The sequence below is a fragment of the Struthio camelus genome, chromosome 16 (assembly GCF_040807025.1).
Source record: "Struthio camelus isolate bStrCam1 chromosome 16, bStrCam1.hap1, whole genome shotgun sequence".
NCBI lineage: Eukaryota > Metazoa > Chordata > Aves > Struthioniformes > Struthionidae > Struthio > Struthio camelus.
Genome location: NC_090957.1, coordinates 17842763 through 17869447, shown reverse-complemented (window position 1 = coordinate 17869447; position 26685 = coordinate 17842763). Strand labels below are relative to the sequence as shown.

Sequence of the window (26685 nt, the reverse complement as noted above, 5' to 3'; positions counted from 1 at the left end):
AAGGAGGAACTTCTAGAACCAACCCTCCAGCTCCTTCCTCAGTTTTATCACACACTTTTGTATGTGGACATCATCACAGCAAGTTCCTTGCATTTGTTGTGCCTTCTCTGTCTTACGGCTATGCCTACATAGCGACCTCAATACAGCACAGACACATCTGAACTTGTTTTAAATGAGAAGTCCACAGTAATGTGGAGTACAGCGCAAGCTAGTTTATCCTGGTTCCTGAATATATGTGAAGAGGTATTTTTTGGTATAAAAACTGGAATTCAAAAGAATCCCAAAAGAACTGCATAGCCCTAAAGCAAAAATCTTGGTGGGCTGTTTCAATGCAAAATTAACCAGCAGAGATTACAGATTCCCAGAAGACAGGAATTTTTCTTCTCATACTCACATACCCTACTAAGAAGGTCAAACAATGCTTAGATATACCAGTATACTGATACTCATGACTATCCTTGCCCTCAGATTCCCGTCCCCTCTAGAAAAGTAACTGAATGGAAGGTTTCACTTTGACCCTGTCTATCAGGGCTATACATAGTAGGGAACACAGGATATGGCATCTAGAGAAGACCAATTGGTAGTGAAAATCATGTTTACCATTCCTGCAAATAACTTTGCACTATACTTCTCTGCTAGAAAGTTCTTTCATGCTCCCTTTTGTGGTGAGACAGTCTTTTGGATCGTTTTGCCTGCTTTCGGATTAACTATAAGAATCCAATGCAACTCATACTATCATTCAAACACAGAACAGAATTTACCTGTTTTCTAAATAGCACCTTTAAAACAGGTACCAAATCAATATATTAGATGAAAACTCATGACAATTAAGATGCATACCGTATTAACTGAATAATGAAAGTCCATAGAACACAAATATTTCTTTTTATACATGCACACAAAAAAATAGAAAACTAAAAATATAACTCATAGTCCTGGGTCATCTCAAATGATGAAATAAAAAGTGCTACAGAAATGCATTACTCACTCTTCTAAATAATAGCAATAAAAAAAAATCTTAAAAGGTTGCATTACATTTAACTTATTTTGTTTCTTTGGGAAAAAGTACTGACTTCCAATTTTTGTAAAGTAGTTGAATGTAGAAGTTAATTTCCTTAAACCTGCAGAATTTCAGATGTGACAACCTTTTTTATGCAAGAAGATGTAACAGCACGGAAAATTCAAGTAATATCAGGAAAATTGAAGTCACTGTGATTTGAGCCAACTCAAAAGTATTCTCCATTAAAAGAATTATGTTTCTGCCCCATTATTTTATAGCAAGGCGTATATATATCCTCCAGAATAAAAAGCAGTAAACTCATCATACCCTAGGCATTATACACAGGAAAACAGATCAGGCAAAGCTAATGAGACTTGAAGAGGGTGTCTTTTCACTTGAGGCTTTCCTTAACTTAATAGATCAAGCCCTCAATAACACTGACAGTCAATATGAAAGCTTCAAATATATTCAGAACATTGTTATTTCAAAATAACATACTTCATTTAGTAGTATTCAAAATTGAAATGCCTTTCTTTTCTCCCTAACAAGAACTTTTTTCAGTATAATGTCTCTCATGAGTTAAAGATTCCAAAACAAAGGACAGTGGAGTAGATCAAAGATCTTAATTTTCCACAAAAGGAAGAAATATCTCACATTTGACTCTTTTTCAAACAGTACAAAGTCTAGAGCCAAGTTTGAGTAGCGTCATGCAAACTTGGACAACATTTTTTTTTCCCCCAAGAGGCTCAAAACTGAACCAGTGAAATAGTCCACTTTGTTTCAGCTTAGCTGCCCTGATCTGATGGGTTAAAGTCATCAGATCGTGTCACTGAAAGTTTGTGTTACAGCTGGTTACAGCTGTCCAAAATATCAACAAGAATTTCAACATCAGCTCCTGATGCTCTTAACCTTCAAAACATCCACATATCAAACAGTGTGCAACTAAACAGAAGTTTCAGGCAAATCATCCATTTCATCACATGTATTCAGGGTGTTTTTGCTATTACTTTTTGAATTATCTTGAACTTTGCTTGGATCTGCAAAAAAATGCATAACAAACAAAACAGGATATGACAGCAACTGTGTACATTCAAGACCAAATTAAAAAAATATATGCATTTATTTAAACAATGAATTGTCAGTTTACTACCATATCTTACGCAGAAGTTTTTGTCTGCTCCTTTTGGCTATTACTGAGATCATTCTACTAAGAATCATATGTGCTAATTGACTAAAGAACAAACTCTAAACTGATCTCTCTGACACTCATATGGCCCTACGGTAAATGCTGAGGCTGGCTGCCAGAAGGACATCTGATACCTCAAAGTCAGGTCATTTCGTATCACACTTCCAACAGTATCAGCAGATGGTTATCTTAAATTTCCTAGTTAACATTCACAATTTGTCATCCAATATGTATCATAAAATGTAAACACGAATCTTCTAGAGCTAAAACACAGCAAACTATTAGGTAGAGTCAGTTTGACTTCTTGCCAAACTTTGCAATGATATATATGACTATGCAAGGAGTAAAGCAATGTAATTTATGACAATTTAGTGTTTTCTGTCCATTGAAAAATTATTCGCCTTATACCTTCAAATGCCGTAAGAGAATATAACACTTAGATCAAGCATAAGTGCTTAGAGAAAAATAAATAAAGAAAAGGTAAAACCATGATGTTTTGGTGTCACGACATAACTAATGAGAATTAGTGACCAACCCACTGTCCAAACCTTTAAAAATAATCATATGCCCCCACATATTAGCCATCAATGTTCCTAGCAGTAAATAGAGTGGGTGAGGATCTAGATTATGAGAGTTTATATTTTAAAGGATATAAAAATATTACAACGTTTAAAAAAAGCAATTTCACAAATATGGTGGTATAAAATTCAGCAGTACCTGTTGGCCCTGGATCTTCATTAATAAATGAAACATGCGTTTTCCACTCGGTCCATTTCACTTCGTTAATTCTGTTTATATTGTATATAAATTGTGTTATTAGCATGCATTATCTTCCAGCTACATAGCTACACTTCCCCTTTTATTTCTTCATTCCTCTTAGAATTGTCATGAGTTACCATCAATACCTGCTTAACTAGTACTAAAAGAATTAATGTCTTTTGCACTATTATGTACTGTATGCAGAGGCGAATAATGCTCAGACTATTCAATAATTTCACACATTATGAGCACAAGCTTGAAATTAACATTATGTATAAATATTTTTCATAAAACAGCAGAGTAACATTTTTTCAATATGCTAATCATATCAATTAGCAATCAATTATAAGAATAATTTATTTTAAACCGACATTTAAAGGAGATTACAATGAAGTAACCTCTACTGGCAAAGACTTGGTACTCGTACATTAAAAACACATATGAAGTTGAAGAAAATCTATTTTCTGCCAAAAAAAGTTAATTGTCTGCATAAAAAGCTATGCCTTTTCCCTTTTTTAATCATTGATCACAGCTGAAAAACCCCAACTGGGTTTTTGTACAACTAATATATTTACTATTTCTTCATATAAAAATCTAAGCATTAAAAGCAGAAAATATGCATAGAGAATGTTTTGAAGAGGCTTTTAATAGAAATAACCTTGAAGAGACATACAAAGAAGAATCAGTAGCACAGTATTCTAGCTTTGCTTTACCTTAAACACACTCTTGTATCATTTTCAGCCACTTTACATCGTTCTCCCAATTGGAATTTTTTCTTCAAAGATTTTGGTAAGAATTTTTCAAATTCCAAAATGGTCCTGGCTCTCTGTTAACGACAAGAAGTAACACAAGCATGGTTAACCATATTCAAAAAATTGCCTGATTTCATAGCATATACAGTTTGCAGGCTCCATGTTTCATTACAACTCATCATGCCTCCATCCACTACACTGACATCAATAGCAGTAAACACTATTTCATCTCACTTGTTATTTTGCATGCACAAGTAGGAAATCTGCAGCTTCCGCTAGTCAGTCCCACTGCAGGAGGTATACCTAGAGAAGAATCAAGAAACCTTACTCTAGGGTCAGTGTTTAACTCTAACGCCTTCACGCAATGCTCTGCCACAGGGATATATATACACTATAGTAGGATGCTGCCAACCACAGAAAGTGACTCCAATCGTAATTCCGACTGTGTCCTCACTGGCAGCTTGGGACTCTGAGCTGACTAGTCTTGGCAAAGATTATGCAAATTCAAGAGAAGGAGTAGCAGAACACCATATCTTTCAGTTATCTGGGAAGATCATAAAACACATCGTCCTGGTGACATAGCAAGGGGAACGTCATAAAGGTATGTGACTGTGCATGGGGTTGAAAATCTGAGCCACAAAATTACCTTTAGAATAGCTGTTAATTCCAGAGTTATTAGATTACCCCAATACTACAATTAAGTATTATTTCCATTATTTGCATCCATATAATTCCTGATGACTCCCATAATTAATACATAATTCCATCTATCAGTGTGGTAAGCGATCATAGGTACAGCTCAGAAGATTTTGGCCAATGTATTTCTACTTCACTAAGCGAACTAGCTTGCAAACCAACCTGGAGTTTCCAGATGTGCTCACTCTCTTTAGAAATATCTTCCACAGTTTCTCCCATCAGTGCAATAAGCATGTTCAAGAGAAGAACAAAAGTCAACACAACGTAAGTTATGAGGAGGAGAAGAAACAACACAGGATACTTTGAGTTTTCCTGGATCTCCAGATCTCCCAGTCCTAGGGTGAGCTTAAAAAGATCCATCAGAACAGGTCCCAGACTGCTGTTGGAATGGCATTCACTGCCGTCTGGGCAAGTTTTAATCAACGCAGCAAGAGCTGAGGAAAAAAAAAAAAAAAAGAACATTTTAATCACAATAATGCTTTATGTATACATTGCATTTTATCCTAAAGAAATCAAAATGCACTGCATAGTAAAGAGCTACAGCTGCCCAGCAACATGCACAGCAGCAGCTAGATGACAGATTAGCAAGATGAAGCAAAAAGAGCCCACATCCAAATGAAATTGCAGGTAATTGAACAAGAGCCAAATTACTTATCTATTCAGATATTCTCTAGACAGCTTAAAACTCTAAACCTGGCTTTTTAATATCCAGCAGAAACCCTGACATGAGCTCTCATCATGACAATAGGGTTCTTATTCACAATAACGCCAACATTTTTACTCACACAGAGCATCAGTGCTTTTCGCCAGTAATATTTACCTACGCCAAATCCCAGCAAAAACACGATATAGACAACTAAAAACTTTATCACATCTTGAAGGATGACCTAAAAATTAAATTAAATATTTTTCAGAAATAAAAATTGAGAACTAGTTTTACAGCTTTGTGTTCTGCAGGAGTACAGGTGTGGTACACACTGCAGAATCAGATTGTTTTCATTAAGCAAACTAGCTGTTCCGTGAGAAATCTAGAGAAGATTTAGGTCGGATTTTTCATGACAGGACTGACAGCCTGGTATGTCTGTGCACTTCCAAGAGTGACTATAGCTGCGCACAATATAGGCATCACAATGCATGATGCAAATAAACAGCAGAACTCTGTTAGCTGAAAAAACACAATTTGCTTGCATATTTAATACAAGGTTTTTAAAATCAAGAAACAAGCAAGTTTCTGCCATTGAAGTGTATTATATAGTACATTCTGCTGACTAAAAACTGGAAATTTCAATGTGAACTATAAAATACATCTATATTGCTTAACATGCATGACTAGAATTACATATATAAGTAAACATCATAACAAGGAAATTAAAAAATATACTTGCCTTTTGAATCATAACACTGTAAATGCCCATGGACTGGAAACCTCTGGTGAAATAGAGCATATTAGCCCATCCTAGGGCCATTGCCAAAACAAGACACACGAGGTGTTCTTTGTAGGAAAACAAGTACAAAAAGACAGAGAAGATCACAAGCACAGCTTGTATAAAACTGTTAAAAAACAAACACATGTATGTAAAAGGAACTTACTAGCACAAAACCAACAATACAATGGAAAAATACAAAAACAAGACTTCTTCGCTTTTTACCCTTTACTGCTAATTTCATATTTCGTTCCCTTCTCCTCATGAACATTATTATTCTAATTTAACAATAAAATACATGAGTACAGAAAATTTAGGTATATTAACATACTGTTACGTTTATTAAAGCTTACTTTCATTGAACTGTTCTCCCCAAAATAGCTGGTAAACGTAGATTTTGCTGACAAAAGACATTAGGAATTCTGAACAGTACCTTTGAAGCAGTTATTAATGTTTTAGTTTAACAAGCTGTTAAAATCATTACAGAGTTTCCATGAACATCTATGCAAGGAAGACTCTGCCTGCTAAGAGAACTCGTGATGTGCTGTGATAGCACGTGGGCGAGATTCTCAGCAGCCCAAGATTGATCTTTGTGTGGCAGGAGAAGCAGGAGGAAAGAGAGTTAAGCCATCTCTCTTTTTCTTGATCCTACAACTAGAAAGGAGCCAGATCAAAGAGTAATCAGAGTAATTTAGATCAAGCTTAGGGCTGCCTTAAATCCTACCATACAAGAATAAACCTTTTTGCCCCAAAGGATCATTCCAGAGAGTCAAATTACAGAAGTATAATAGCAAATTGGGTAGACCTTCTGGCTTTGGTAATACTTCATCTTCCAGGACCAAGAAGGAATAATCTACACTGTATTTAGACCAGCTGAGCCAGCTTTATGCTATTTTTCCTTCCTGAAGTAGCCAAGAGGAGTCGGAAGCTAGATCTGCCTTATTAACCAGTTTTTTAAAGCACTTTTCTCTATATACAGCTCTTAAGAGAGAAAACACCTAGACAAGCTAAAGACAATACTATGCTTTGAATAAAAAAAAAAAAAAGCAGCCTGTACATATCAACCCCCAGTACTGTTTTTGATTAGTGAAACCATTAGTGCATGTTACAGTAAAGCTGCATGTAAGATTAAGTCCTTCCCTCTGAAAACTGATAATCTAATGAAAAAGTGAGTATCTGCTACAGAAGTACATTCTCTGCGACCATGGGATAGACAACGGATGCTAACTATTATATATACAATATATAATACATTCGCGCCAAACTTACAATGCAAAGTGGAACCACGCATCAGAGAGAATTGACTGCAGATCTGAAGGCCTAAGCAGAAAGATGGCTACACTCTAGGTAGACAGATATATAAAATACAGAAACGGCAATAAGAGAAAGCAAGGCTCAAAGCTGATTTTTCAAAATCATGTATTTGAAGTTTATCTCTTAAAAAAAATCTCTCTACTAATAAGACATGATAACCTCTAAAATTAAAAATCTTTTCCTAGTGCTGTAAAAAAATGCTTTTACAGAAGTTTAGAAAGCAAAACATGAGAGTCAGAATTTCTGTCATCACTGGCATAATTTAATAGTTAATTTTTTAAAAGGAGTTACTAACTCTTTTTAATTACTTATACTATGAAGTAAACAATATACCCGGGTCTTTTCTGTTGCAGATTCTAATTCAGCGGTGTCCTCATACAGAACCCTCATATTTGTTTCACAGAGCAATACAGTTATATCAGATTTATATCTAGGGTCATTCAGAATGAGCGATGTACTATGCCAAAGACTTCTAGACGTTATAGAAATCATAAAGATATTGCCAATGTGTTGCCAAGATTATCAGCAATGCATTCCCAGATCCAGAGTTCTTCACATATTTCGTTATGTATTTGTTATTAAAAAGCCTTACCTCTTTTATGGCTAAAAATATTGCTCCTAACATAACCATCACCTGTCCTGATAACTGCAGCCATCCCATGCCACGTGTTAGAGCTAGTGGATAAGGTGGAGCCTGCAAGACAGATCCGAATTAACAGGAAAGATTCTAAGTTCAGTATCTGGAGGTTAAAAGGCAAAATAATAGGAAGCCTCAATGTATGTAGCCCTCTGGGTACCCAATTTCTTCCAGTTCATTGAGAGTTTTCCTCACTGAGGATTTAGAGAATCAGACCCCTAACATGCATATTTGAAATATCAGACGTTTCTTTCTCAGTTTGTTAGAAATTAAATAAAAGAAAAGACCACCCTGTGCTTTTAGAAACATAACTCTCTCTCTCTTTACATTACGTGGCTTTTGGAATGCTTTTGCAAAATGCAAATAGAATTCTCTCTTCTATTATTGCTCTCCTTCCTTGCAGATGCATGGATCCAATATGGGAGAACCTGGTCTCACTACAATCAGATATTCTGACATCTGTTTTTGTTTTTTGGATTCACCAACTTGTTAAATATGAATCAGGAAGTACTACTGCATTTTAAAGCAGGGAAACTTGTTGCGCTTTTAAGTTGCTATACTCACTTCATCTTCATTAGGCCTGTGGTAGGAAACTAATGTTAATGTTACGTTGTACAGGAAATAAAAGCAACATGACATAAAAAACATGTGTCGTGCAAATTTCTTCCATTTCATTCTCAGAAGGGCATTCAGAGGCTCCAAAGTCAGCATTTCATGACGATTCTGTAGAAGTAAGCAAGCAATATTTGACTTGTCACTTGTAAGGAAACTGAGACAATTGAGTGTTTCATTGAGCATCTGTCCTTGCTGATCTGGAAACACATCTATGCTCAAGGATATATGTCAGAACCTAAACTGGCAAAACACGGTCAGCCTACTCCAACTCACACTCTGAAAACCTGGCATGTTCTAGGAAAGTATCATTAAGCTAAAACCGTAGTGTGAACTTCTGGTTTGGCCTCCTACAGAAGTTTTATTGCAGTATTTAATAAATGCCAAATTCTAGCTCTGAAAAGCTAGAATTCTGTGATAAGGTGCTGCTTAAATGCCTACAATATATTCGTCAGGTAACGTTTGCAACTGTTTTAGGTAAAGTCACAACCAAATGGCTGTATTGACTCTTAGCAGCATCTTCTTTTAAATCAACTGTGTACAATGTATCAGTTAACGGTAACAACTGTATTACCTGTATTAACAGGAAAAAGATCTCTGACGGCCTGAGAACATTTTACATGCCATGAGAAGAAACAGCAGCACAGCAACAACAATGCTATTAGCAAAGACAGGGAACACCTGTCCACAGGCTTTTATGGGTGCTAAACTTTGATAGGCATTTCATCAGGGCACAAAATAGAAAACCGCCGCCTCTGACTCAGGAAGCTGGTGAGCTGCAATTTGGGGACGGGTGGAGCGCTCTAGGAAAGCATCACTGCCTGTTTGCTCTGTTCTTGCACACTTTCCTAGGCAGCCGCTAAAGGCCGCTCCAAGCGGACAAGACTAGCTTTGGTCTCACCAGTGAGACCAGTTTTATGTTCTTATGCATGGCAAATTAATACTCTAAATGTAGAAAAAGTGTTCCCAAAATGCCTAGCCAAAGTTTCAGGAACTGAATGCATATGTACTAACATCTGAGAGTCCAAAAGGCAGAAAACTCATCTTGCTCCCAACAGAGAACTGAACTGGAAGTTACATATCCTCCTGTTTTACAAGTTCTTCAGTCAAACGTACAGGCAAACGTACACCTGAAATGAATGTACTGCTAGAAAATACATAGATTTTAATAACAACAACTTACGCCAATATTTGTATTATAGACAATAATTTCCAGTACTGAATTGTCTGTGGTGGTATCTAGTTCTGTCAGATCATAAAGAGAAGACTGAACAGGACCATAAGCCCAGTCTGTGAATTTTCTTGATAGGCTCCTGTTGGGCTTATCTCTTATTTCTCTGCTGAGGATGTATTTCAAAATCTAAAACATTAACAGAATCATTTGTAAGCAAATGCATTTTTCTTCGCGGAAAAGGAGAGAGAGCACGTACATCCTTGCCAAAACCGGTACCTTACAACTATCACATTTGCTACAGTGGTGCAATTCAATGTATTTGTAATTTTGTCATTCGGTAAGTGGTGTTAGAGGTGACAGACCCCTGGGAGATAAACACAATATTTTTCATGCCTCTGAATCTTCTGTTAAAGAGATGTTTTTCTCAGAAATTAAAGCACAGTTTTACTTATGTTCACATTTATATTTTCTGTTAACTTAATCAATAACTTTCTAAATTATCACATTTTCAGTTATTTGCCATAATACAGCTACTTGATTTCTAAGGGCCAAATTTTATAGCAGTGCAACAGAACATTTCTGGTGAGTTTTCTGGAACTATTCATAGATTCTATAATTGTACAAGTGTAATATAATAAATGTAGTATTTCTGAGCTAAACATTATTCTAAAAGTGTATCTGGCAGATCTTGAGAGAATAAATGATAAACTGAAATAGTTTTAAACTAGATAAGTAATTATTTGTTTAGATTTTGAAGTTCAGCTCCAAGGTTCCCAGATTTATTTCTTTCACTTTTTATATACCAGCACAAAATTCCAAATACTGCAGAAAAGTTGTATTTGCATAAAAACAAATTTTATTTTAATCTTTAAAGCCATACTATCAATATCAGCTTTCAGAAGCTAAAATTCTTGGTTGAAATTACATGTTCTACTTATGTTGAAAATAGATTTCATTCCTGTTGCTAAGCTCTCAGCAAAGGTGTTTTTATGTCTTCACCCAGCAGGAAGCAGGAACGAAGCACAAAATACTAAAACAGCCACTCAGCACGATAGTGAGATTTGTACTGTGAGCAAGTCATTTCTCAGTTACATGAAGAAGCACAAAGTGCCATGGACACCTCTCCTTGGCTGGGCCGGGCCTGGCCTGTTCTCTCTAACAAACCGTGTTCACAGGACAGAAAAACAAGTACAACTTGGTGTGGGGTGATGCTGCTAGTCCCTGCACTAAGCACAGAGTGTTTTGTGCCAGGCAGACGTTGTCTGTGTATCTTGCTACTATGCGTGCATTTAACACAATGGGCATTCATCTCCTTCTCCAGAACCTGCCTCTGTATAACAGAAAGGTTTGCAAGGCTGTTTTTAAATAGCACTTGTATTACGTGCAGAGAGGGGTTCTTAGAGAAAAATTTGAAGAGTAGAAGCAACATCACAATAGAAATATCCGTTTGCATTTTGAATAACACCGGCTCACCAAATACTATTGATACTTAGTATGGCATAACCAGCACGGAAAACTACATATCAGGGCACTAATGTCTGAGTACATGGCTGGCCTAGACTCCTTCATCATATTTAGTTTCTCTTAGAGACTCCTGAAATAAGACTCACCTCCAATTTGCCAGTTTTTGCAGCTAATTGTAGTGGTGTCAGACCCTCCTTATTCTTCGCTGTTTCTAAATTTCTATCTTTACTTTTCAATAAAATCATATCATACATTCTGATTACAAAGTCATTCTGGGTTTTAAAGTCTTCTGCCACAGTAACCAGTGCATGCAGGATATTGTTTCCTCTGGAATCCTGAGAAGTAATGTTAGTCCTGGTATTGTCCATTAATAGCTGAATTATGTCTGGCTGATTGGTACATGCAGCTAGTGCCAGTGCAGTTTCACCTACAACATTACAAAACATAACAAGTGTTTGCGGTTTATTACAAGCACCCGAATCACGTTACAAAAGAGTGACTGTTTTAAGCATCTTAATATATTAAGGCACATTTACATATTGATTATATAGAATTTAGATCTTGGTTTATAGAAAAGCTTAATCTGCATGAAAACATTATTTGGAGAAAAATCTTCAAATTCAAAATTTTTACATATTATTTACCATTCAGCATTTAAACGTAATTGCCTTACAATCATTTCTGAGTGTTTGTAATACATTGCACTCTGGCAGGTTACTTCTACTTATGCTAAATTAAAAAAAACAAAAATATTGTGCCATTATTGTATCTTGTGCATGAGTTTCTTGATCTAGGCTTAGCTAAAGTAATGATCTGCACTTGCCCCCTCTTCCATAGTGTCCTAGTTGTTTGGTTGTTCCTTCCCAACTTTTCCCGAGAGATTGCACTTCCACTTACCAAAATAAAAACCTTCATGCTTATGTTTTGGATTAAAGAAAATACCCTGGGCACGAGCATTGACATCAGCTCCTTTTTCTATAAGGATCTGAGTGATTTCAGATTGTCTTCTTTCAATGGCAATATTTAGAGCTGTCTGGCCTGAAACAACAGACATAGTATTTCAAGCATTGTACAGCATTAAGCACACTGATGTTTCATAACAGATAGCACCAGTAATATTGAATAAAAATTGTTTAAAAAATGTAAACTATGATTAGAATGCTTGAGGAAAGTATTATGTTTATGGATGGTACATTTGACCCTATACCTGAAATTGGTTTCAAATATCAATACCTTTATATGCCTCTTCTGTGTATGCTGCATTGATAAACCTCTCCAAAATACCATTTGCTTCTGCAAAGGATAGTAGCATATTCACTACCTCATTTGTGTTTTGGTTGATGTTCAGCAGAGCTTTCATCAAACAAGTTTTGCCAGTATCTGAAGCTGTGAATTTTTTCATCAGATAATCTGCAAGAGTAAATTTTGAGATTAAATCAGGTAGGCTTCATTATTTATGGAGTGGATCGAAAAATTCCAACCTTTTGTTTATTACAGGTGGAACCTGGGGGAAATACATGCGCATAAACTATTCGGCAAAAATTACTCCATCCTATTCACTCTGTATTTGAGTTACGCTAACTTGGTGAGACAATATATTCAGAGATGGGTACTTGTGAATAAGTTAGCCAATGGGCTAGGTTTCTCTCTTTCTCACATCCCATTGCCCTGTTAACTCCAGACATACCCAAAGCCCTCCTTAAGCGTAGGCTTCCCTGGCAGAAAGGCCACAAGAACATAGCTGCTCCTAACTTCTCTGCCCGCTCTTTCTAGGCTACCCACATTGCAAGCTCTGTTACTGCAATTAAACTGTTTACTGCAATTAAACTGGCTGTGGTTTGAATAGACACATAGCTTTGAGTCTCAGGCTGCAGAAGGCCAGCTCAGGTACGGCTGTGGGAATACAGCGCAGGTACACCCTCGGTGTATCACAAATGGGAGAGAAATGCTCTCCAGTGTTGCCTCAGAGGCTGCGAGTAGGTAGCTTATTGGATACCTTCTTATTTCTAAATTGAAGCTTATATGTGACATACATTGAATTGCAACCGGTTGACTTCAAATTGACAAGCAAGTAGCTGTTGTACAGAGATATTTTCCCGTTTTAGACTATATGTAAGCTGCCAGAAAAGGTAACAATCTTCCTTCAGGCAACTCCACAGCTTACCTGGCACAGTCATGTTTGTACATGTGTTCGATCTTTCCTTCAGCTCTGCAAGCAGACATTGCAATTCCTCTGTGTTCCCCTCAGATACTGCCCTAAATATATATTTTTTCAGCTTCTTCCGGGCACTGGTCTGCCCAGGTCCTTGTGATATGTTAGCACTGAATTATCAAAAACAACAATGAAATAGCCAACTCAATTTACTGTGTTTTACTTTCTAGGTAAGAGAAGAGGATAAAGAAATTGAATTACTTGTCCTAGACTATATATACTTGCTCCATTACCATATATGCCTTGCCACACACCTCAAAATATTTCTGCAGATAGCCACTTCTCTGCCTTTAAGCAATTAAAAGAGTGTTTATAATAAAAAATGTGTATTTTTCAAGTGAAATTTTTGCTTTTTTTGTCAGTTTGTATGTTCTTCTAATACAAAAGCTAAGTAAAACTAATGATCTCAATTCTTTCCACCTTTCTTTACAGTGTCTTCAGTGCTACTGCTCTCCCTTCTTCTCTGATCTGTCCACACGTGTCCTCAGTGACCAGATTTGATGCTGCACTCTGGCTATGACCACCCTACTCACAGCAGAGGATAATTTTTAACCTCACATCCTCTTACACAGCTCTCCTGGTGATACATTATTCTGGAACAAGAATTTAATATCTCCCCTTTCCCTTCCCCCTGCCATCAGAAATACTCCCCACTGATTTCCTTTGGAAGCTTCTGTTCAAACATCAGCTATATCTCTTCCTTTCTGAATGAAACTGGCTACCAAGATTATTAGCCCTCAGAAATGTTAAGCGAGTGCGTTTTGTTCATTCCATCAAGCCAACAAATATTTCTTAATACTGACCAAAATAGAGGGCAATATTTCACCTCTAAAATGTTTTCTATATTTAGAAGAAATTGCTTTTGAAGAAAGAAAGTGTTGTATTGCTGCTAAAGAATATTGGGATTTTAGCATTTGCTCGTGCCTTCTTGTGTGTAGTGTTTAGGTCCTGTGCTGTCTTCAGTGAAACTTAAATAAACAACTCAAACCTCTGCTTTTCTCAAATCTCATATTTAGTGTGAGGATGCTTGATATATAATTTCTAAGTTTAATTACTGAAGATTCCGAAATGTAGATCATACGTATGATCTTACTTCTAAGTAATGGCAGGCGAAAAATCACCAACACCTATCCTACCATATACTTTATCCATAGAAAATGCACTAGGAAATACTCCATGTCTCCACTCACCAGCTTTCTACATTAGGGCTATATTCAGTCACGTCATCCTGAAGAGACTGTGGGGAATCCATATCTTCCCCATTTCCAGATACACTAAAAAAAAGTACAGAAAATGATAAGTGCTAAGTCAGGCAGGCATTCTGGCAAATTGCATGAAGAAACAGTCAATGCTAGGAAGCAGTATCTACACTAGAGCTGAAATCAATCTAATTTGACATTGTGCTTTTTAATTCCATCATTTTAGCTCCTCTGTGTATTTCAAAATAAGTGATAAAAGTGAGAAGACTCACATGATTTTTTTCATGTTAAAAATCATTAGGAAAGCAACCTATTTTACGTATTTCTATGTTATTTCATTACAGATCCCTGCTTTTTATGCATCTCCCTGAATGTGGGACGTAAAGATTACGTTCTTCCTTTTTGCATGCTGAATTTGTCACATACCACAAAACAAATATTATTGTGCATGGGTTGCAAACACCCAGTGAAAGTGATTTACCTAAAGATTTACTATGCAGTACGCTGTAGGTAACTCAAGAGAAATTTGGCAGCTGACTTGAATGGAAGCTTCAGCTAAAAGAAATTGAAGACTGGGCCCTAAATGCATATTTAGGTAATAAATTTAAAGGATTCCACTGGTATTGGTATTCTGTAATTACTGTACACTCTTTTCCAGATATTTCTGAACACAGATCTGACTTAAAGATGAATTGATGGTCATTTTTCTTACTTGTATTTTGGTTTTCTATAAGGCTTATATTTTATGAACAACTTCAGGTTAATGATGTAGGAGACTGAACTGTTATTGATAAAATGGGTACATGGACAGTAATGAAAGGATTCTGCACTGCTCTGCAGATATTCCCATCCCTTTGAAATACAGCTGGTAGCTCAGAATCCATTCTTATTCAGTCCATCACTTCTCTGCAGAAAACCGTGAGGAATCTGGTGACAATGTGCATGTGTGGCGTGCAGGTCTGGCTCTGAATGACAGGGAGATATTTGGATACCTCTCTGAAACCTAAGCAGGGTTGTCAGCTAATTCTGCATAGTTGACCAAACACCCATCAGACAAAAACATTTGGCCGTTCTGGGCCTATGATAAGTTTGATGAATATGTTCCCTATTCGTAATTATTGGCTTTTAGTACCTCTCAACATTTTAAAAATTAAGTGCATCCTTCCCAGTCATAATTTTTCTCTATTCATTCAGCATAAACGTATGTCTTTAAAATCTCATACTCAGCATCTTCCTATTGTTTGATTGTTGATGAGCAACAGAGGGAGGATGCCAGCGCACAGCTGGGAATAGGGCTTGCTAAATTAAGCTGTGGTCTTCACGTGGGTTTTGCAGCAGAAAATGCACAAATGGGTGAGTGAATTTCCTCCTAATATGTCACAAATAAGGGGCTAAGAAAAAAAAAAAAAAGGAAGTATTGATTTTAAATTTATTCAAATTTGAGGCCTAATTTATTCAGAGTAAATGACAACACTAGATAAAGAGAAGTCATCTGGCAACAACTGACATCCATCAGAGTTCTGTCTCTGATGTAACCAAAAGCTATGAAAAGCCACCTGAAATTTTAGCTCTGAAGTATAGGGAGAAGTGAGGAGTAACTGCTGAAAAGAAAGTAGCTATATTTGCAATGGCTGTTCCATATGCACCTATAACTTACCACGGACGAATGTTTGAATCCATAGGTTTTGAAAACACAGGGGGAGATGTATTACTTGGAGTTGCATTGCTTTCAAAGCCATCAATCTCCAGAAAAAAGTGTGAACTGTTGAATACATTGCATTAAAAAGTTGTTAGTAAAGAGGCAAACCACCATAAAATAAACAAAGCAGTACCCATACATGCCTTGGACAAGCTTGACAATTTATATTTTCTGGCATCGTATCTAATAAGATGCTGGCATAGAGGCTTATCTACTTTTCCCCGGGGGTATCCCAGCCTCAAATATCACGCCCAACACTTTTGTGCTGACAGATGGGCAAAAGATCTTGAGATATTTTAGGAGACACGGTATCAGATCCTGACAGGTCTAAGCAGCCACCCCAGCAGTCTAAAAACAATCTTGCATCCAACCTCTGTGCAAACAGCTAAATGCAACACCAGTCATTTATTGAAGAGCCATACATGTGTGTGTACGGACATACATATGCACATGCTTTTTAATCTACTGCATTCTATCCCCTATATGTCCAGCCAGAAACCAGCAAGATGGATTGTTCCAAGCCTATCAGCAGTGATAAACATTAAATTAGAAAGCTGGAGAGGTCACATGTTAAATGACATAAGACTTTTCCACCCCCAGGACTGAATGTGCAATGACATTTAACTATAGCTATCTAAGCTATTCGTAGGGAAAAGAAAAGAAATGTGAACCAACACAGGGAAAAGGACCATGAGAAAAATAGGAAGATTTATCCCTTTAAAAGCCTGTGGGGTTGGAGGGAAAGTCAATAGCTTGAGATTACTAGGTCTCATTAAGCCATTGTTACATTTCATCTAAGACAGGGGAGTTTCACTGATGAATGCAGTGATTCCCACACGGCCTATAGTTTAGAATCTGTGTTATCTTTCTAAAATGTTCTAGTAATCACCTGGAAAATATTTCAAATTCACCTAATATTGGTGGCTTAGACAGTGAGATAGTTCTTCCTGCCCCCCCACCCCCACCTCCCACAAAGAATGCAACTGAATTAAAATACACACATTGATGTTAAAATGCAGTATGTTATTACATACAACCTGTTGATATCCACTAAAAATAGCATGATCTAACATCCCTCTCATTTTCCAGTGTCTTGGTGCTCCAAGTGTCAATTCGCTGTGTGTAGACATTTAAACTTACATGACCTTTTAACATCTGAGATGTGCCTGTGAATGCATTCTAAGCATGCAGCAAACAAAATGCCACTTCTGGTGAGCAGGACTGTGTCCCTGCAATTACTTAGGCAGCGGGGCATCCTTAACAGTATAGGAAAGACCTAGACAGAAAGCGGACCATTGCCATTACTTACACCACACTTGTCAGATTCACAGCTGCTGCAAATCACTATTGCTTCATTGGGATCTGAATTTGGCAGAGACTAAGAAGGAGTGGAAAAAACATGGGTTCATCCTGCTTTTTTGCATTCCCTAACTATGATGTGCAGGATCTGCCTCAACAGGCAAACAGCTTTTGGTGGCCTTAGTGAACCTCCAACAAGCCTGGAGAAGCACCACACTTGAGGCTTTGCGGACCGTCTCCCCTGCCTTTGGCTCAGCATTGGAAGGGAAGCATGTGCCACCGGCTGATGTCCCCGAGAGCAGCTCTTGCTCTCCCAAAAGTGCCTTCATGCTGAAGAATTTGGCATCCAATGGATTTATAGCAGCTATGAAGTGGGCCCTATTTTGGAGGCTGACATACCTAACCTATCCCAGCACGTAGGTTATTTGGGGATACTACAGGTGTAGAAAAGAAAAAAAGCCATGCAAAGCAAGTCGACAACTGCCAGAAAATACCCAAGTGCTTACGTGGCCGTGGTGCTCACTGTCAGGAACATTACCCACACACACAGTCAGGCTCTGACAACGTTGTCAACGCTCCTCCCAGCCTGCCTGTTGGTTTTCCTGTACTTAATTATATACTGTTAGTTCACCCAAATACCAAAGGGGCTTCAAGAAGGGAGAAGTCATTGTCTTCATAAAGTACATATCGCCAACACATCTGACAAGTGAGAAATGCCACCCATGGAAGCGTACTAACTGCTTAGTGGTACAGCACACCAGAAAAAAACATTTTGAAGCAAAAGAAGTACAGCAGCATAGGAACACATAATTAACAGAATATGTTAAACCTCTGTATTAAAATTCACATGATCTTCATTCCTTATGTTACAGGAACGTTGTCTGCCACACCCTGAACTCCCAGTTGTGAGACGGGAAAACCCCCGAGGTTACTGTTATTGATGCCACAAAACCGAACGTGATATAGGAGCTTAAGTAACTCAAGGGCAGTATTTGTCAATATTTGCTGTAACTAGACAATCTTCCAGGGAATTGCCTGTTTCTGAAGTACCAGGTGTATTGTGAGCTCTTCAGATACCTTGTCTCACCCTTTTACAACTCGTGTCATGATTCAAATGAAGAACTTCTTTTGAACTTAATGACAGAAGGAGAAATTAGGCTACCCAGGCAGTAGGTCTCAAATAACTAATTATACCATTTCTGTAGAAAGTGATTCCTCCGATTATTAAGAATTATAAATGTCAGCGCAGCCACAGTTCCCTGGACCTTGAAAGTTCCAAAAATTGCTATAATAGCTAGTAATTAGGCACAGAGTGAAAAGTTTATGAATGAAAATTCATGCTCACTCTACAGTAACTATCAGGGATGAACGACTACTTACATTTCCCTATTCACATTAAATACAAACCTTTAATCCACATCTTGATTCTCCAGCATAAATTATACATGAAAATGAATATTTTATTCTATAAAATAAAATAGTTGAGAAAACTCATTGATCAGAATCATGAAAAATAGAGTGAATTCAGGTTTCTGTCTGTGATAGGATTCCTCAAACCGCCTGCTCTGCCAGCCCTCATCTTTTAATTTCACCTCTGTGTCCTCATTATCTGTCACGTTCCCATGTGAGGCTAAGTTTGAAATGATCCCTTTTTCCATGTCAGCCTCTCTCTTATTTAAAAGCCAGAGTATCCTGCCGTGTGATCTCTTTAAAAAGATCTCTCCACTTTCTCCTACTGAAACACTGACCATTGTTAGATCATGTTCTTGTAGGCTTATACAGACACAAAGAGTAGATGCAGAAAGCCCAGCCGACATGAGACACAAGATTAAGATTGGTGCGTGAGTATAACGTCCCTGGCATAGGAATTACGTCTTTGTCCCATTAAGGTGAAAACATTACACATCTACCAAACTACCAGGATAATCTTCCGCTTATTAACTGCATAAGTGCACTATTTTTTAGGACACCTTGTGTTCATCAGGCCCATGTCATTCATACACACTGGAGGAATAAAGTTGTTAGTAATATTTCAGTGCTAACATCTACTAAAGGAGATAAAAGAGGTAGTTTTACTGTTCTAGAATAAGCTGGAGTCCTACCTTTTCTTTGTGGGAGTGCTTTCAGTCGTCTTTTTCTCTTGCTGGTTTGAAGGGGGAACACCAGACGGATTTGCTTTCTTGCCCATTAGTGGAATAATTTCTTTGTTATCTTTAATCATGTTTCTGCAGTAGATAGATCTACAGTTATTTAACTCCCTGGTCATTTGAAGAAAGCATGGTGACCAAATCGCCTCTTTCCACTCTCTTCACATGTAAGCGCACAAATCTTGACATTTTTTTCAAAGCTTTTCATTTTCAGTTACTAAGCACATACACACTGTTTTATGTGTCAAGGTTGGAAGGTTATATTCATGACTGATTAAATTACATTCTAATGAAAGTGGGATAAAGAAAGATACCATCAATCCAGGAGAATCATAACTTCAAGTATGCACCTAAGTTAAACTGAAGGGAGCCTGTCAATCACAATGACAGCATATGTTATTTAGAGAAACAAAACGAGCAGAATGACTTTTGTAAGTAGCTCCAACGTTTGTGCACCTCTGCAGTTAATCTAAGGAGTCTGTTCTTACCTATCCAAGACAATTTTAGGAAACTGGTAAATTCCAGTCTGCTGCAACAGGTACAATGTGTGAAGGAAGGTTTCAGACATGAAGCGTAGCGAGCAGAGAAAAAGCCCTGAAGTTTTTCAATGTATTAGAATAAAAGAAGCAATAGGCAGAGTCTGAATACTAACCCCAGGCAGAGCTCAGCTAAAAACAATCTTATCACACGGATCACACCAAGGACTTGTGTGTCCTAGCAACACTTCTTAACATTTCTTCAGGAAAAAAGAAAAATCATGACTCTACTAAGTGTGAACAATCACCACCATGTGACACAAAAGGACCTTAGTGCATTTATCTGCTTATGAACACTCACAGCATGAAATCTGTAAGTAATAATGAATACTTATCTTTCTATTTCTCAATATAATACTTAAGGGCATCATTTTAAATCACTGAGGATAACTTAAAAGCAAGAGAGTAAATTTAGGATCCTTTAAAAATCCATTGCATGTAGAAATAGCAAGTTTTACAAAGTCATGAATCCCTTCCCAAGCAAATCAGGGAAGTGCCTTCCATAACCAAGGACATACAATAACAATCACTGCCTGCAGGTTTGAACAAAATGATTTTTCCCCTCCTGTCTCCACTTTCCTTAATGTGACATATGTGCAAAGAAATTTTATACTCCTGTCACAGTACTGTCAACTAGAATTTCTTCATGATGGGAATAACAAGATGCAGAAAGCAGACTGTGGAGTGTGTGTGAACAGACATGATCGCTGGTGTTAGAGAGGCGATGAATACATGGAATACATTGATACTGGAATGAAAATCCATTAGTGCGTGTATGACAATTGTTTGAATACAGGAAGATCTTCAGTCCTAAGGATAGAGGACTGAGAGTTTGCAAGGCCCAAACACCTGTAAATGCAATTGTAATTTCTTGTAACTAACAGGAATAGAGAAGAGAGCTGAAATACTTGAGAGTACCCTTTACCTTGAAGGGGTTTGTACATATCAAAAATAAAACGTTACAGTATTTTCTACCACTGGTAGACATTTTTACGTGACAAATGTGAAACCACGCTAATGCAAATCAGAAACATGCATAATTTGGATGCATTTCCTGAGAATTCATACCACAAAACTCACAGAAATAAATCATAAAGGACAAATCTGATGTTACTTTACACACTTGCAAACAAAGGACACACTGTGGTAGGCGTATAGAAGAACAGAACTTAGATGTTACATAATTTGAGGTAGGAAATAGAGTTCTGTCCATGCCTTTGAAAAATGCAGTACTGTAGATCTGCAAACACATTGTATTGGTTATTAAAACATAGCTAAAACAAATTACTGTTGTCTTGTTTAGTTCACAAATAATTCTGCTATTTACTTCTTGCAGAATGCCTTAAGAGTACAGTGCAGTTTATAAGCGCATTAAAGGCATGGTTCTTGACGTACTAAATGAGGTACTTGACGTAAATCAAATATAAGGGGACTAGAATAAGATGGAGACTGGCATTAAATAACTTCACAAAAGAAGTGACTTTAGAGAAAGAGAATAGCTGGAAATAGACCAAGAGGTAGAAGAGCAGGTCAAACAGGGGGTTGTGCAAAAGGAGTTGCTGAGCTGAGATGGGCACGGCCAGCAGGTGTGTGAGAGCTGGAGAAGTCAGAGAGAGCAGTAGGAAGAGCTGGAGAAAATAAAAACTGAGGTTGACGTCTATAAAGCACACAAAGGACAGGGAAGAGCCGCTCATTTGTGAGCGATGCCAGAGCTGCTCAGATACAATAGCATGCTTCTGTATGGGCCAGCTGTGGGAGAGCAAGGTTAAGCCCCTTCTGCAGCCAGTTTTCACAGAAGAGATGTTAGCAATAGCTTAAGAGTAGGCAAAGTGGTTCAGGAGATGTAATGTCAGAGCACTGAGGTTGTACTGTGTAATGAAAGACAATTGAACCATCAGTGATTTAAGGAAACAATTTGGGGAAGAAAAAGAACAAAGTTTCATTTTTGTATACACGGACTACAGCTTTCAAAGGCACTTGGGAGACTGGACTGTGTAGTGCAGCCACAGAGACAATTTTAAATGAGATCTCAAGTCTGCACAGGTAAATAACTGCAGGCACTGTGGAAGAAGTACCTTGTTACTGTGCAGAGGTAGCATCTGTTTCTCATTCGTAATCACGATTAATTGCAGGCTCCGATGAAAACCAAGGTAGGGCTTTTCACAGTATGGCCTACAGAGATCACTTCGTGTTCTGGCTTTATCCATGCAAATCTCATGGAAGTTAAAGGAGCTTTTTTTTTTTTTTTTTTTTTTGCTTATCAGCTTCTTCCCTCCCTCTGTCTTGTTAGTTTAATGACCTACTACTTTCATCATCATCAGAGATCTCCCCCTGCACTATCGTTTTCTCTAATCTATGATTTACAGAGTAAAAAAGCGCAACAGTCCAGAGAATGCCCAATTATATGTAGTGCAGCTTACATAACCTGATATGGAGTGCCTTCTTTTGGTGCAACTATTTTTTACTTTCATTTTCTAGTTAATTGTTACTTTCAGGCCACCAGAGAAGTGGTTTATTTGAAGGGAGCAGTGAGACAAAAAATACTATGTTGATTTATAGTATTAAAAATTAATTTGGAGGGGATGGTGAGTACACTGAGGACTTAGTATCTCACTTCCAGCGTGGTGGGGATGAGAAAAGGCCATATATCTGCAACGGTGAATGGGACTCTGCCACTCTTACAGCAAATGATACTCTATGCACTACCACAGACTCTCCTCGTGCTTATCTGAGACCAAGGAAAAATCATACATATTTGTATCTCTGTAGATCAATGATAGTATAAACACAGTAGCTAAAGACAGAATCATACAAATGACAAGAAACGCTCAGCTGTGCTATCATGGGACAAACTCTACTTCCTTCAGGGCAGAGGAGTGGAAGTGACTAATAACAGCTGTTTCATTCACAGGATCCTCCAAACATCCACAGCACAGACCACCCTTTCCAGCACCTACAAGCTAATTCGTACTAGCTCATAGAAAAAATATCATCTTTCCCCTGGGGAAAGATGATAAAATTCCATTTTGGCTTTTGTGTATTATTTATGATATGGTATGAATCCAATCAGGAGAAAGTTACTCTTGATAGAAAGAGAGTTTCATCTTTCTGTAAGATTTTCGAACTTTTGAGAGGCTGTAGGAGAGATTAGGTACTATCTAAATGTGTTTTTCTTCTTGGTGAGAAATTTGTTCTTTCCTAGGATTTTTTTTTTTTTAAGAGAAATTAAAAAAAAACCCTCTGTGAAGAGCAACCTTTCTTCCCTGAGGAAAATGCTTTAAAATTATTCACCTGCCTATGCCTATTTTAGACAAAAAGAAGACATTTTAATGAGCTGAAATAAAGATTGTTCCACTCAGCCAGGTATTTTATTTTTGACACTCACTACAGTAACTGAGACTTTCAATAGGAGGTGAAAATATTATTTAAGTTTAGTTTGTATGACAGTATATGTTGGATCCTCTTTGCACAGAAATTAGGAAATGCTATCGTGCGCATCAAGGTGAAAAATATACATGAAATTAGCTATATCTTTTTTCACTTCTGAATGCCCAAGGAGTCAATGCGACATGGCTCAGAAGAAAGATTAATAAACTAGAAAAACAGCAAGAAGCACAACAGAAAAGCCTTCTCCAGTTGAAAGATAGGTTTAGTCTTTGTCTTTTAAAGATTTCATTCTCCATAAGAGCGTCACACCTAAACCAAACACTCACAGCAGCTCTCACACAACTTACCATGCTCATGAAACTTGCATTCAGGTGTAGAAAAGGCACCTCAGAATTGTAGGATCCTGCTGACACTGCGACAACATCCAAAAACACTAATATACCAAATGAGTAAAACTATAATCAGGCTCCAAACTATCTGAAAAATGCAAAACCACCCTCCTTCAGTCGACCAGGTTTCTCAGCTGATAGAAAGCACAGAGAAGTGCAGTGCTGGAGTACTGCAGCCTTACAGGATTTGTTACTTCGTAAATTAGGGAGCTGAGAGAAACTTGCTAGACAACAAACTTTACTTCGTAACTGCCAAAGTGGGATGACACATATACACGTAATAATTATTTAGTAGCACCGAAGTGTTACTAAAGCTGAGTCGCTTAAGGCTGACTTACTGGCAGCAGTATAGTATCTAAAGCAATCACAGCCCTCTGCAGTTTACATACTGTTTTCAAAAGAAAATGGTTATGCACATGCATTTGGGTTGCAAATGACATCCCTTTATGTCATGCTTAGTTTATTGTATGTTATGGTACCTTTCAGAAAGCACAAGGTGAAAATGAGAAAAAGATCATGATAAGTGTTCCAGAAAGCAAAAATATTCACTGTTACTTTGAGAAAGGAGAAATGGGCTTAGAAAATCTTGTATTTTCACAGTGATAATGTCTGTGATGCAGATGTCTTTAGATCTTTCCCTAACTAGTTTTTGATGAATGTGTACCTTTAGGATCTGCAAGGATACAAACAGGCATGTTTCACGTACACAGTACCAGTGTTATTTCTTGCTGTGCTATCTACAGGAATTAACATTTTTCAGCTTTGCTCATTTTGAGCTCTTGAGCAACTGCCAATACAGACTTCTTTATGGGACATGCTGGATAGAGCTTTTCCTTTATCACCAGAAATAGCATGTTTAAAACTTGCACATCTTTGTAGCAATGCCCAAGAGATGTTCTTATAGCTATTATTCTCTCCTTTACAGACATAATAGAAGCGGGTTTAAGGGGATTTATGCACATTAGCCAAACAGAAAGCTTCCTCAGGCTATAAACAAGGGAAGAAAGTGTCAAATTTGGGGGGAGGTTGGTGGAAGGTAGATAGAAAATTTAGAAAGAAAAACAAAATACCTTAGGATGTTAAGACCTAGAATCAGACTTTTGAAATCTGAAGAATATGGCTTTAAAATACATCCACAAACTGTAGGCAAACCCCTCTTGTTCATCAAGTAGATCTCTTTAAAGAAGAGGGCTGCTGAGCATTATATTTGCCTCAAATCAAGGTCAAATCTACGACGTGAAATACCAGGGAGCACTACCCTGTCTCTGGAAGTGAATTAGCTTCTCATAACCAGTGTGGTGAAACGGGCCATGCTTAGGCCAGCTTGATTTTGCACTGCAAGACCTTTGGTTGGATGTGCTGAGCACACATCCAGCTTTGCCTGAGGCAAATTTGTGATGATATACTCCAAACCCTGCACCAGGAAGGTGGTTCACACCTTGTCCAATGACTGTGCTTAAACTAATATACACTACAATATTGAGTCAGCTGCTTTGATAGTCTCCCAGCTGCTGGTCTACTCACTGGAATAAGGTCTGAATACTGGCATTTAAGCTTGCCTGGGAGAGAACTGACTTAGCTGTCCACACAAACAGCAAGAGAAGACTGTTTAATTGAGGTCATTCTGAGGCAGGAGAGCCACATGTGAAAACAGGCAAAGTTAGATTAAAACTGGGTGAAGGTGCGTTTAAGGACTCTAGGTTTAGCTCGCATTTAAACCACAGTAAAGACTAGTTAAGAAATTCCTCCGGTAAAGAGAGAGGAAATGAATTTGGCAGCAAGCACCTTGGACTCAGAAAGCAGCTAGATCCGAAAGGACCCAGATCTGCGTGACTTAGCACAATATAGGACCTAGCAGCATGGCCTATTTATTATGTAGTGGCATTTATCCAAAAAGAAAAACTAGGACAAGCTACAGAGAGTTGGACCCCTGCATCAAACCTGCCTAGGAAAAGGTGTAGAGGATTACAAGAGCTGTAACAGTTCATGTGCTTGGGAATCACACTTCATCCTGTCTGATCGGTGTTAAAAGCTTCTCATTCCATTATGAGGACAGCCTTGACTCACTATAGCTAAGCGTGACCTTTTCTGTGCAATTGTCAGATTTAGGAAATGTGAGCCTAGACTGTTTCTAGCTAATCTTCCTGAAAGCAGACAAGAATGGCACATGTTATACTTAGGTGTTGTGAGCTTGAACTGAGTTATTTTTAAGGGTAGACCTAAGAGGCAGGAAATGAGAGGCAGAACTACAGTAAGTCACATCTGGGCAAACATTTTCTTATGGTTTTAATCATTAACCCGCTTAACCTTTATGTTCCCAGACCTGTTCCACCCTGAGATTTCTGACAAGGCTAGCATTTTTCAGAAGCCAAGGAGAGTTTTGCAAGAGGCTGTATCATGGCTGTGTAGACCATTTTACAGAGTTTTACAACAGTTACCAGCTGCTTCAATATCAAAAGGGCCTCAAACAATAACGTTATGCTGCTTTTACCAGTTACTAACAGAGATGACATAAAGGTCAGGAACACTAATAACTAGGCACAGATTTCCTATCAAAAAATTACTTGAAAACATTAGTTTTGGATAATCTGCACAGTACCAGTAAGCAGCACATTTGCAGCCTATTTGGCATGCATTATTTTGTTTTTCTAACAAGCGCTAGACTTGCTAGAAACTAAAACGAACAAGATGAAGGAAGCCCCAGATGGGAGGGAATGAGCATTTGGAGATCTGCCATCTGACATCAGGGAGTCAGAGCTGCATTTTCTGTTCTGCTGTTACGTGACATGATCAGAGTCA

The 26685-nt window shown here is 37.8% G+C and overlaps 1 protein-coding gene across 1 annotated transcript; it reads right to left on the bottom strand.

The window, feature by feature from the left end:
• Nucleotides 1-10: 10 nt before the first annotated feature.
• On the bottom strand, nt 11-23994 carry TRPV3 (transient receptor potential cation channel subfamily V member 3). Its single transcript, XM_068909790.1, has 18 exons — nt 23845-23994; nt 19530-19667; nt 16087-16191; nt 14421-14504; nt 13183-13340; nt 12252-12428; nt 11916-12056; nt 11165-11445; nt 9564-9740; nt 8333-8491; nt 7724-7825; nt 7087-7160; nt 5779-5944; nt 5214-5280; nt 4556-4827; nt 3659-3771; nt 2904-2974; nt 11-2037 (listed from the first exon to the last, which is right to left on the bottom strand). Exons 2-18 carry the CDS (start codon nt 19646-19648, stop codon nt 1943-1945), a joined length of 2361 nt encoding a protein of 786 aa, XP_068765891.1. The 5' UTR covers nt 19649-19667; nt 23845-23994; the 3' UTR covers nt 11-1942.
• Between the last annotated feature and the right edge of the window lie 2691 nt (nt 23995-26685).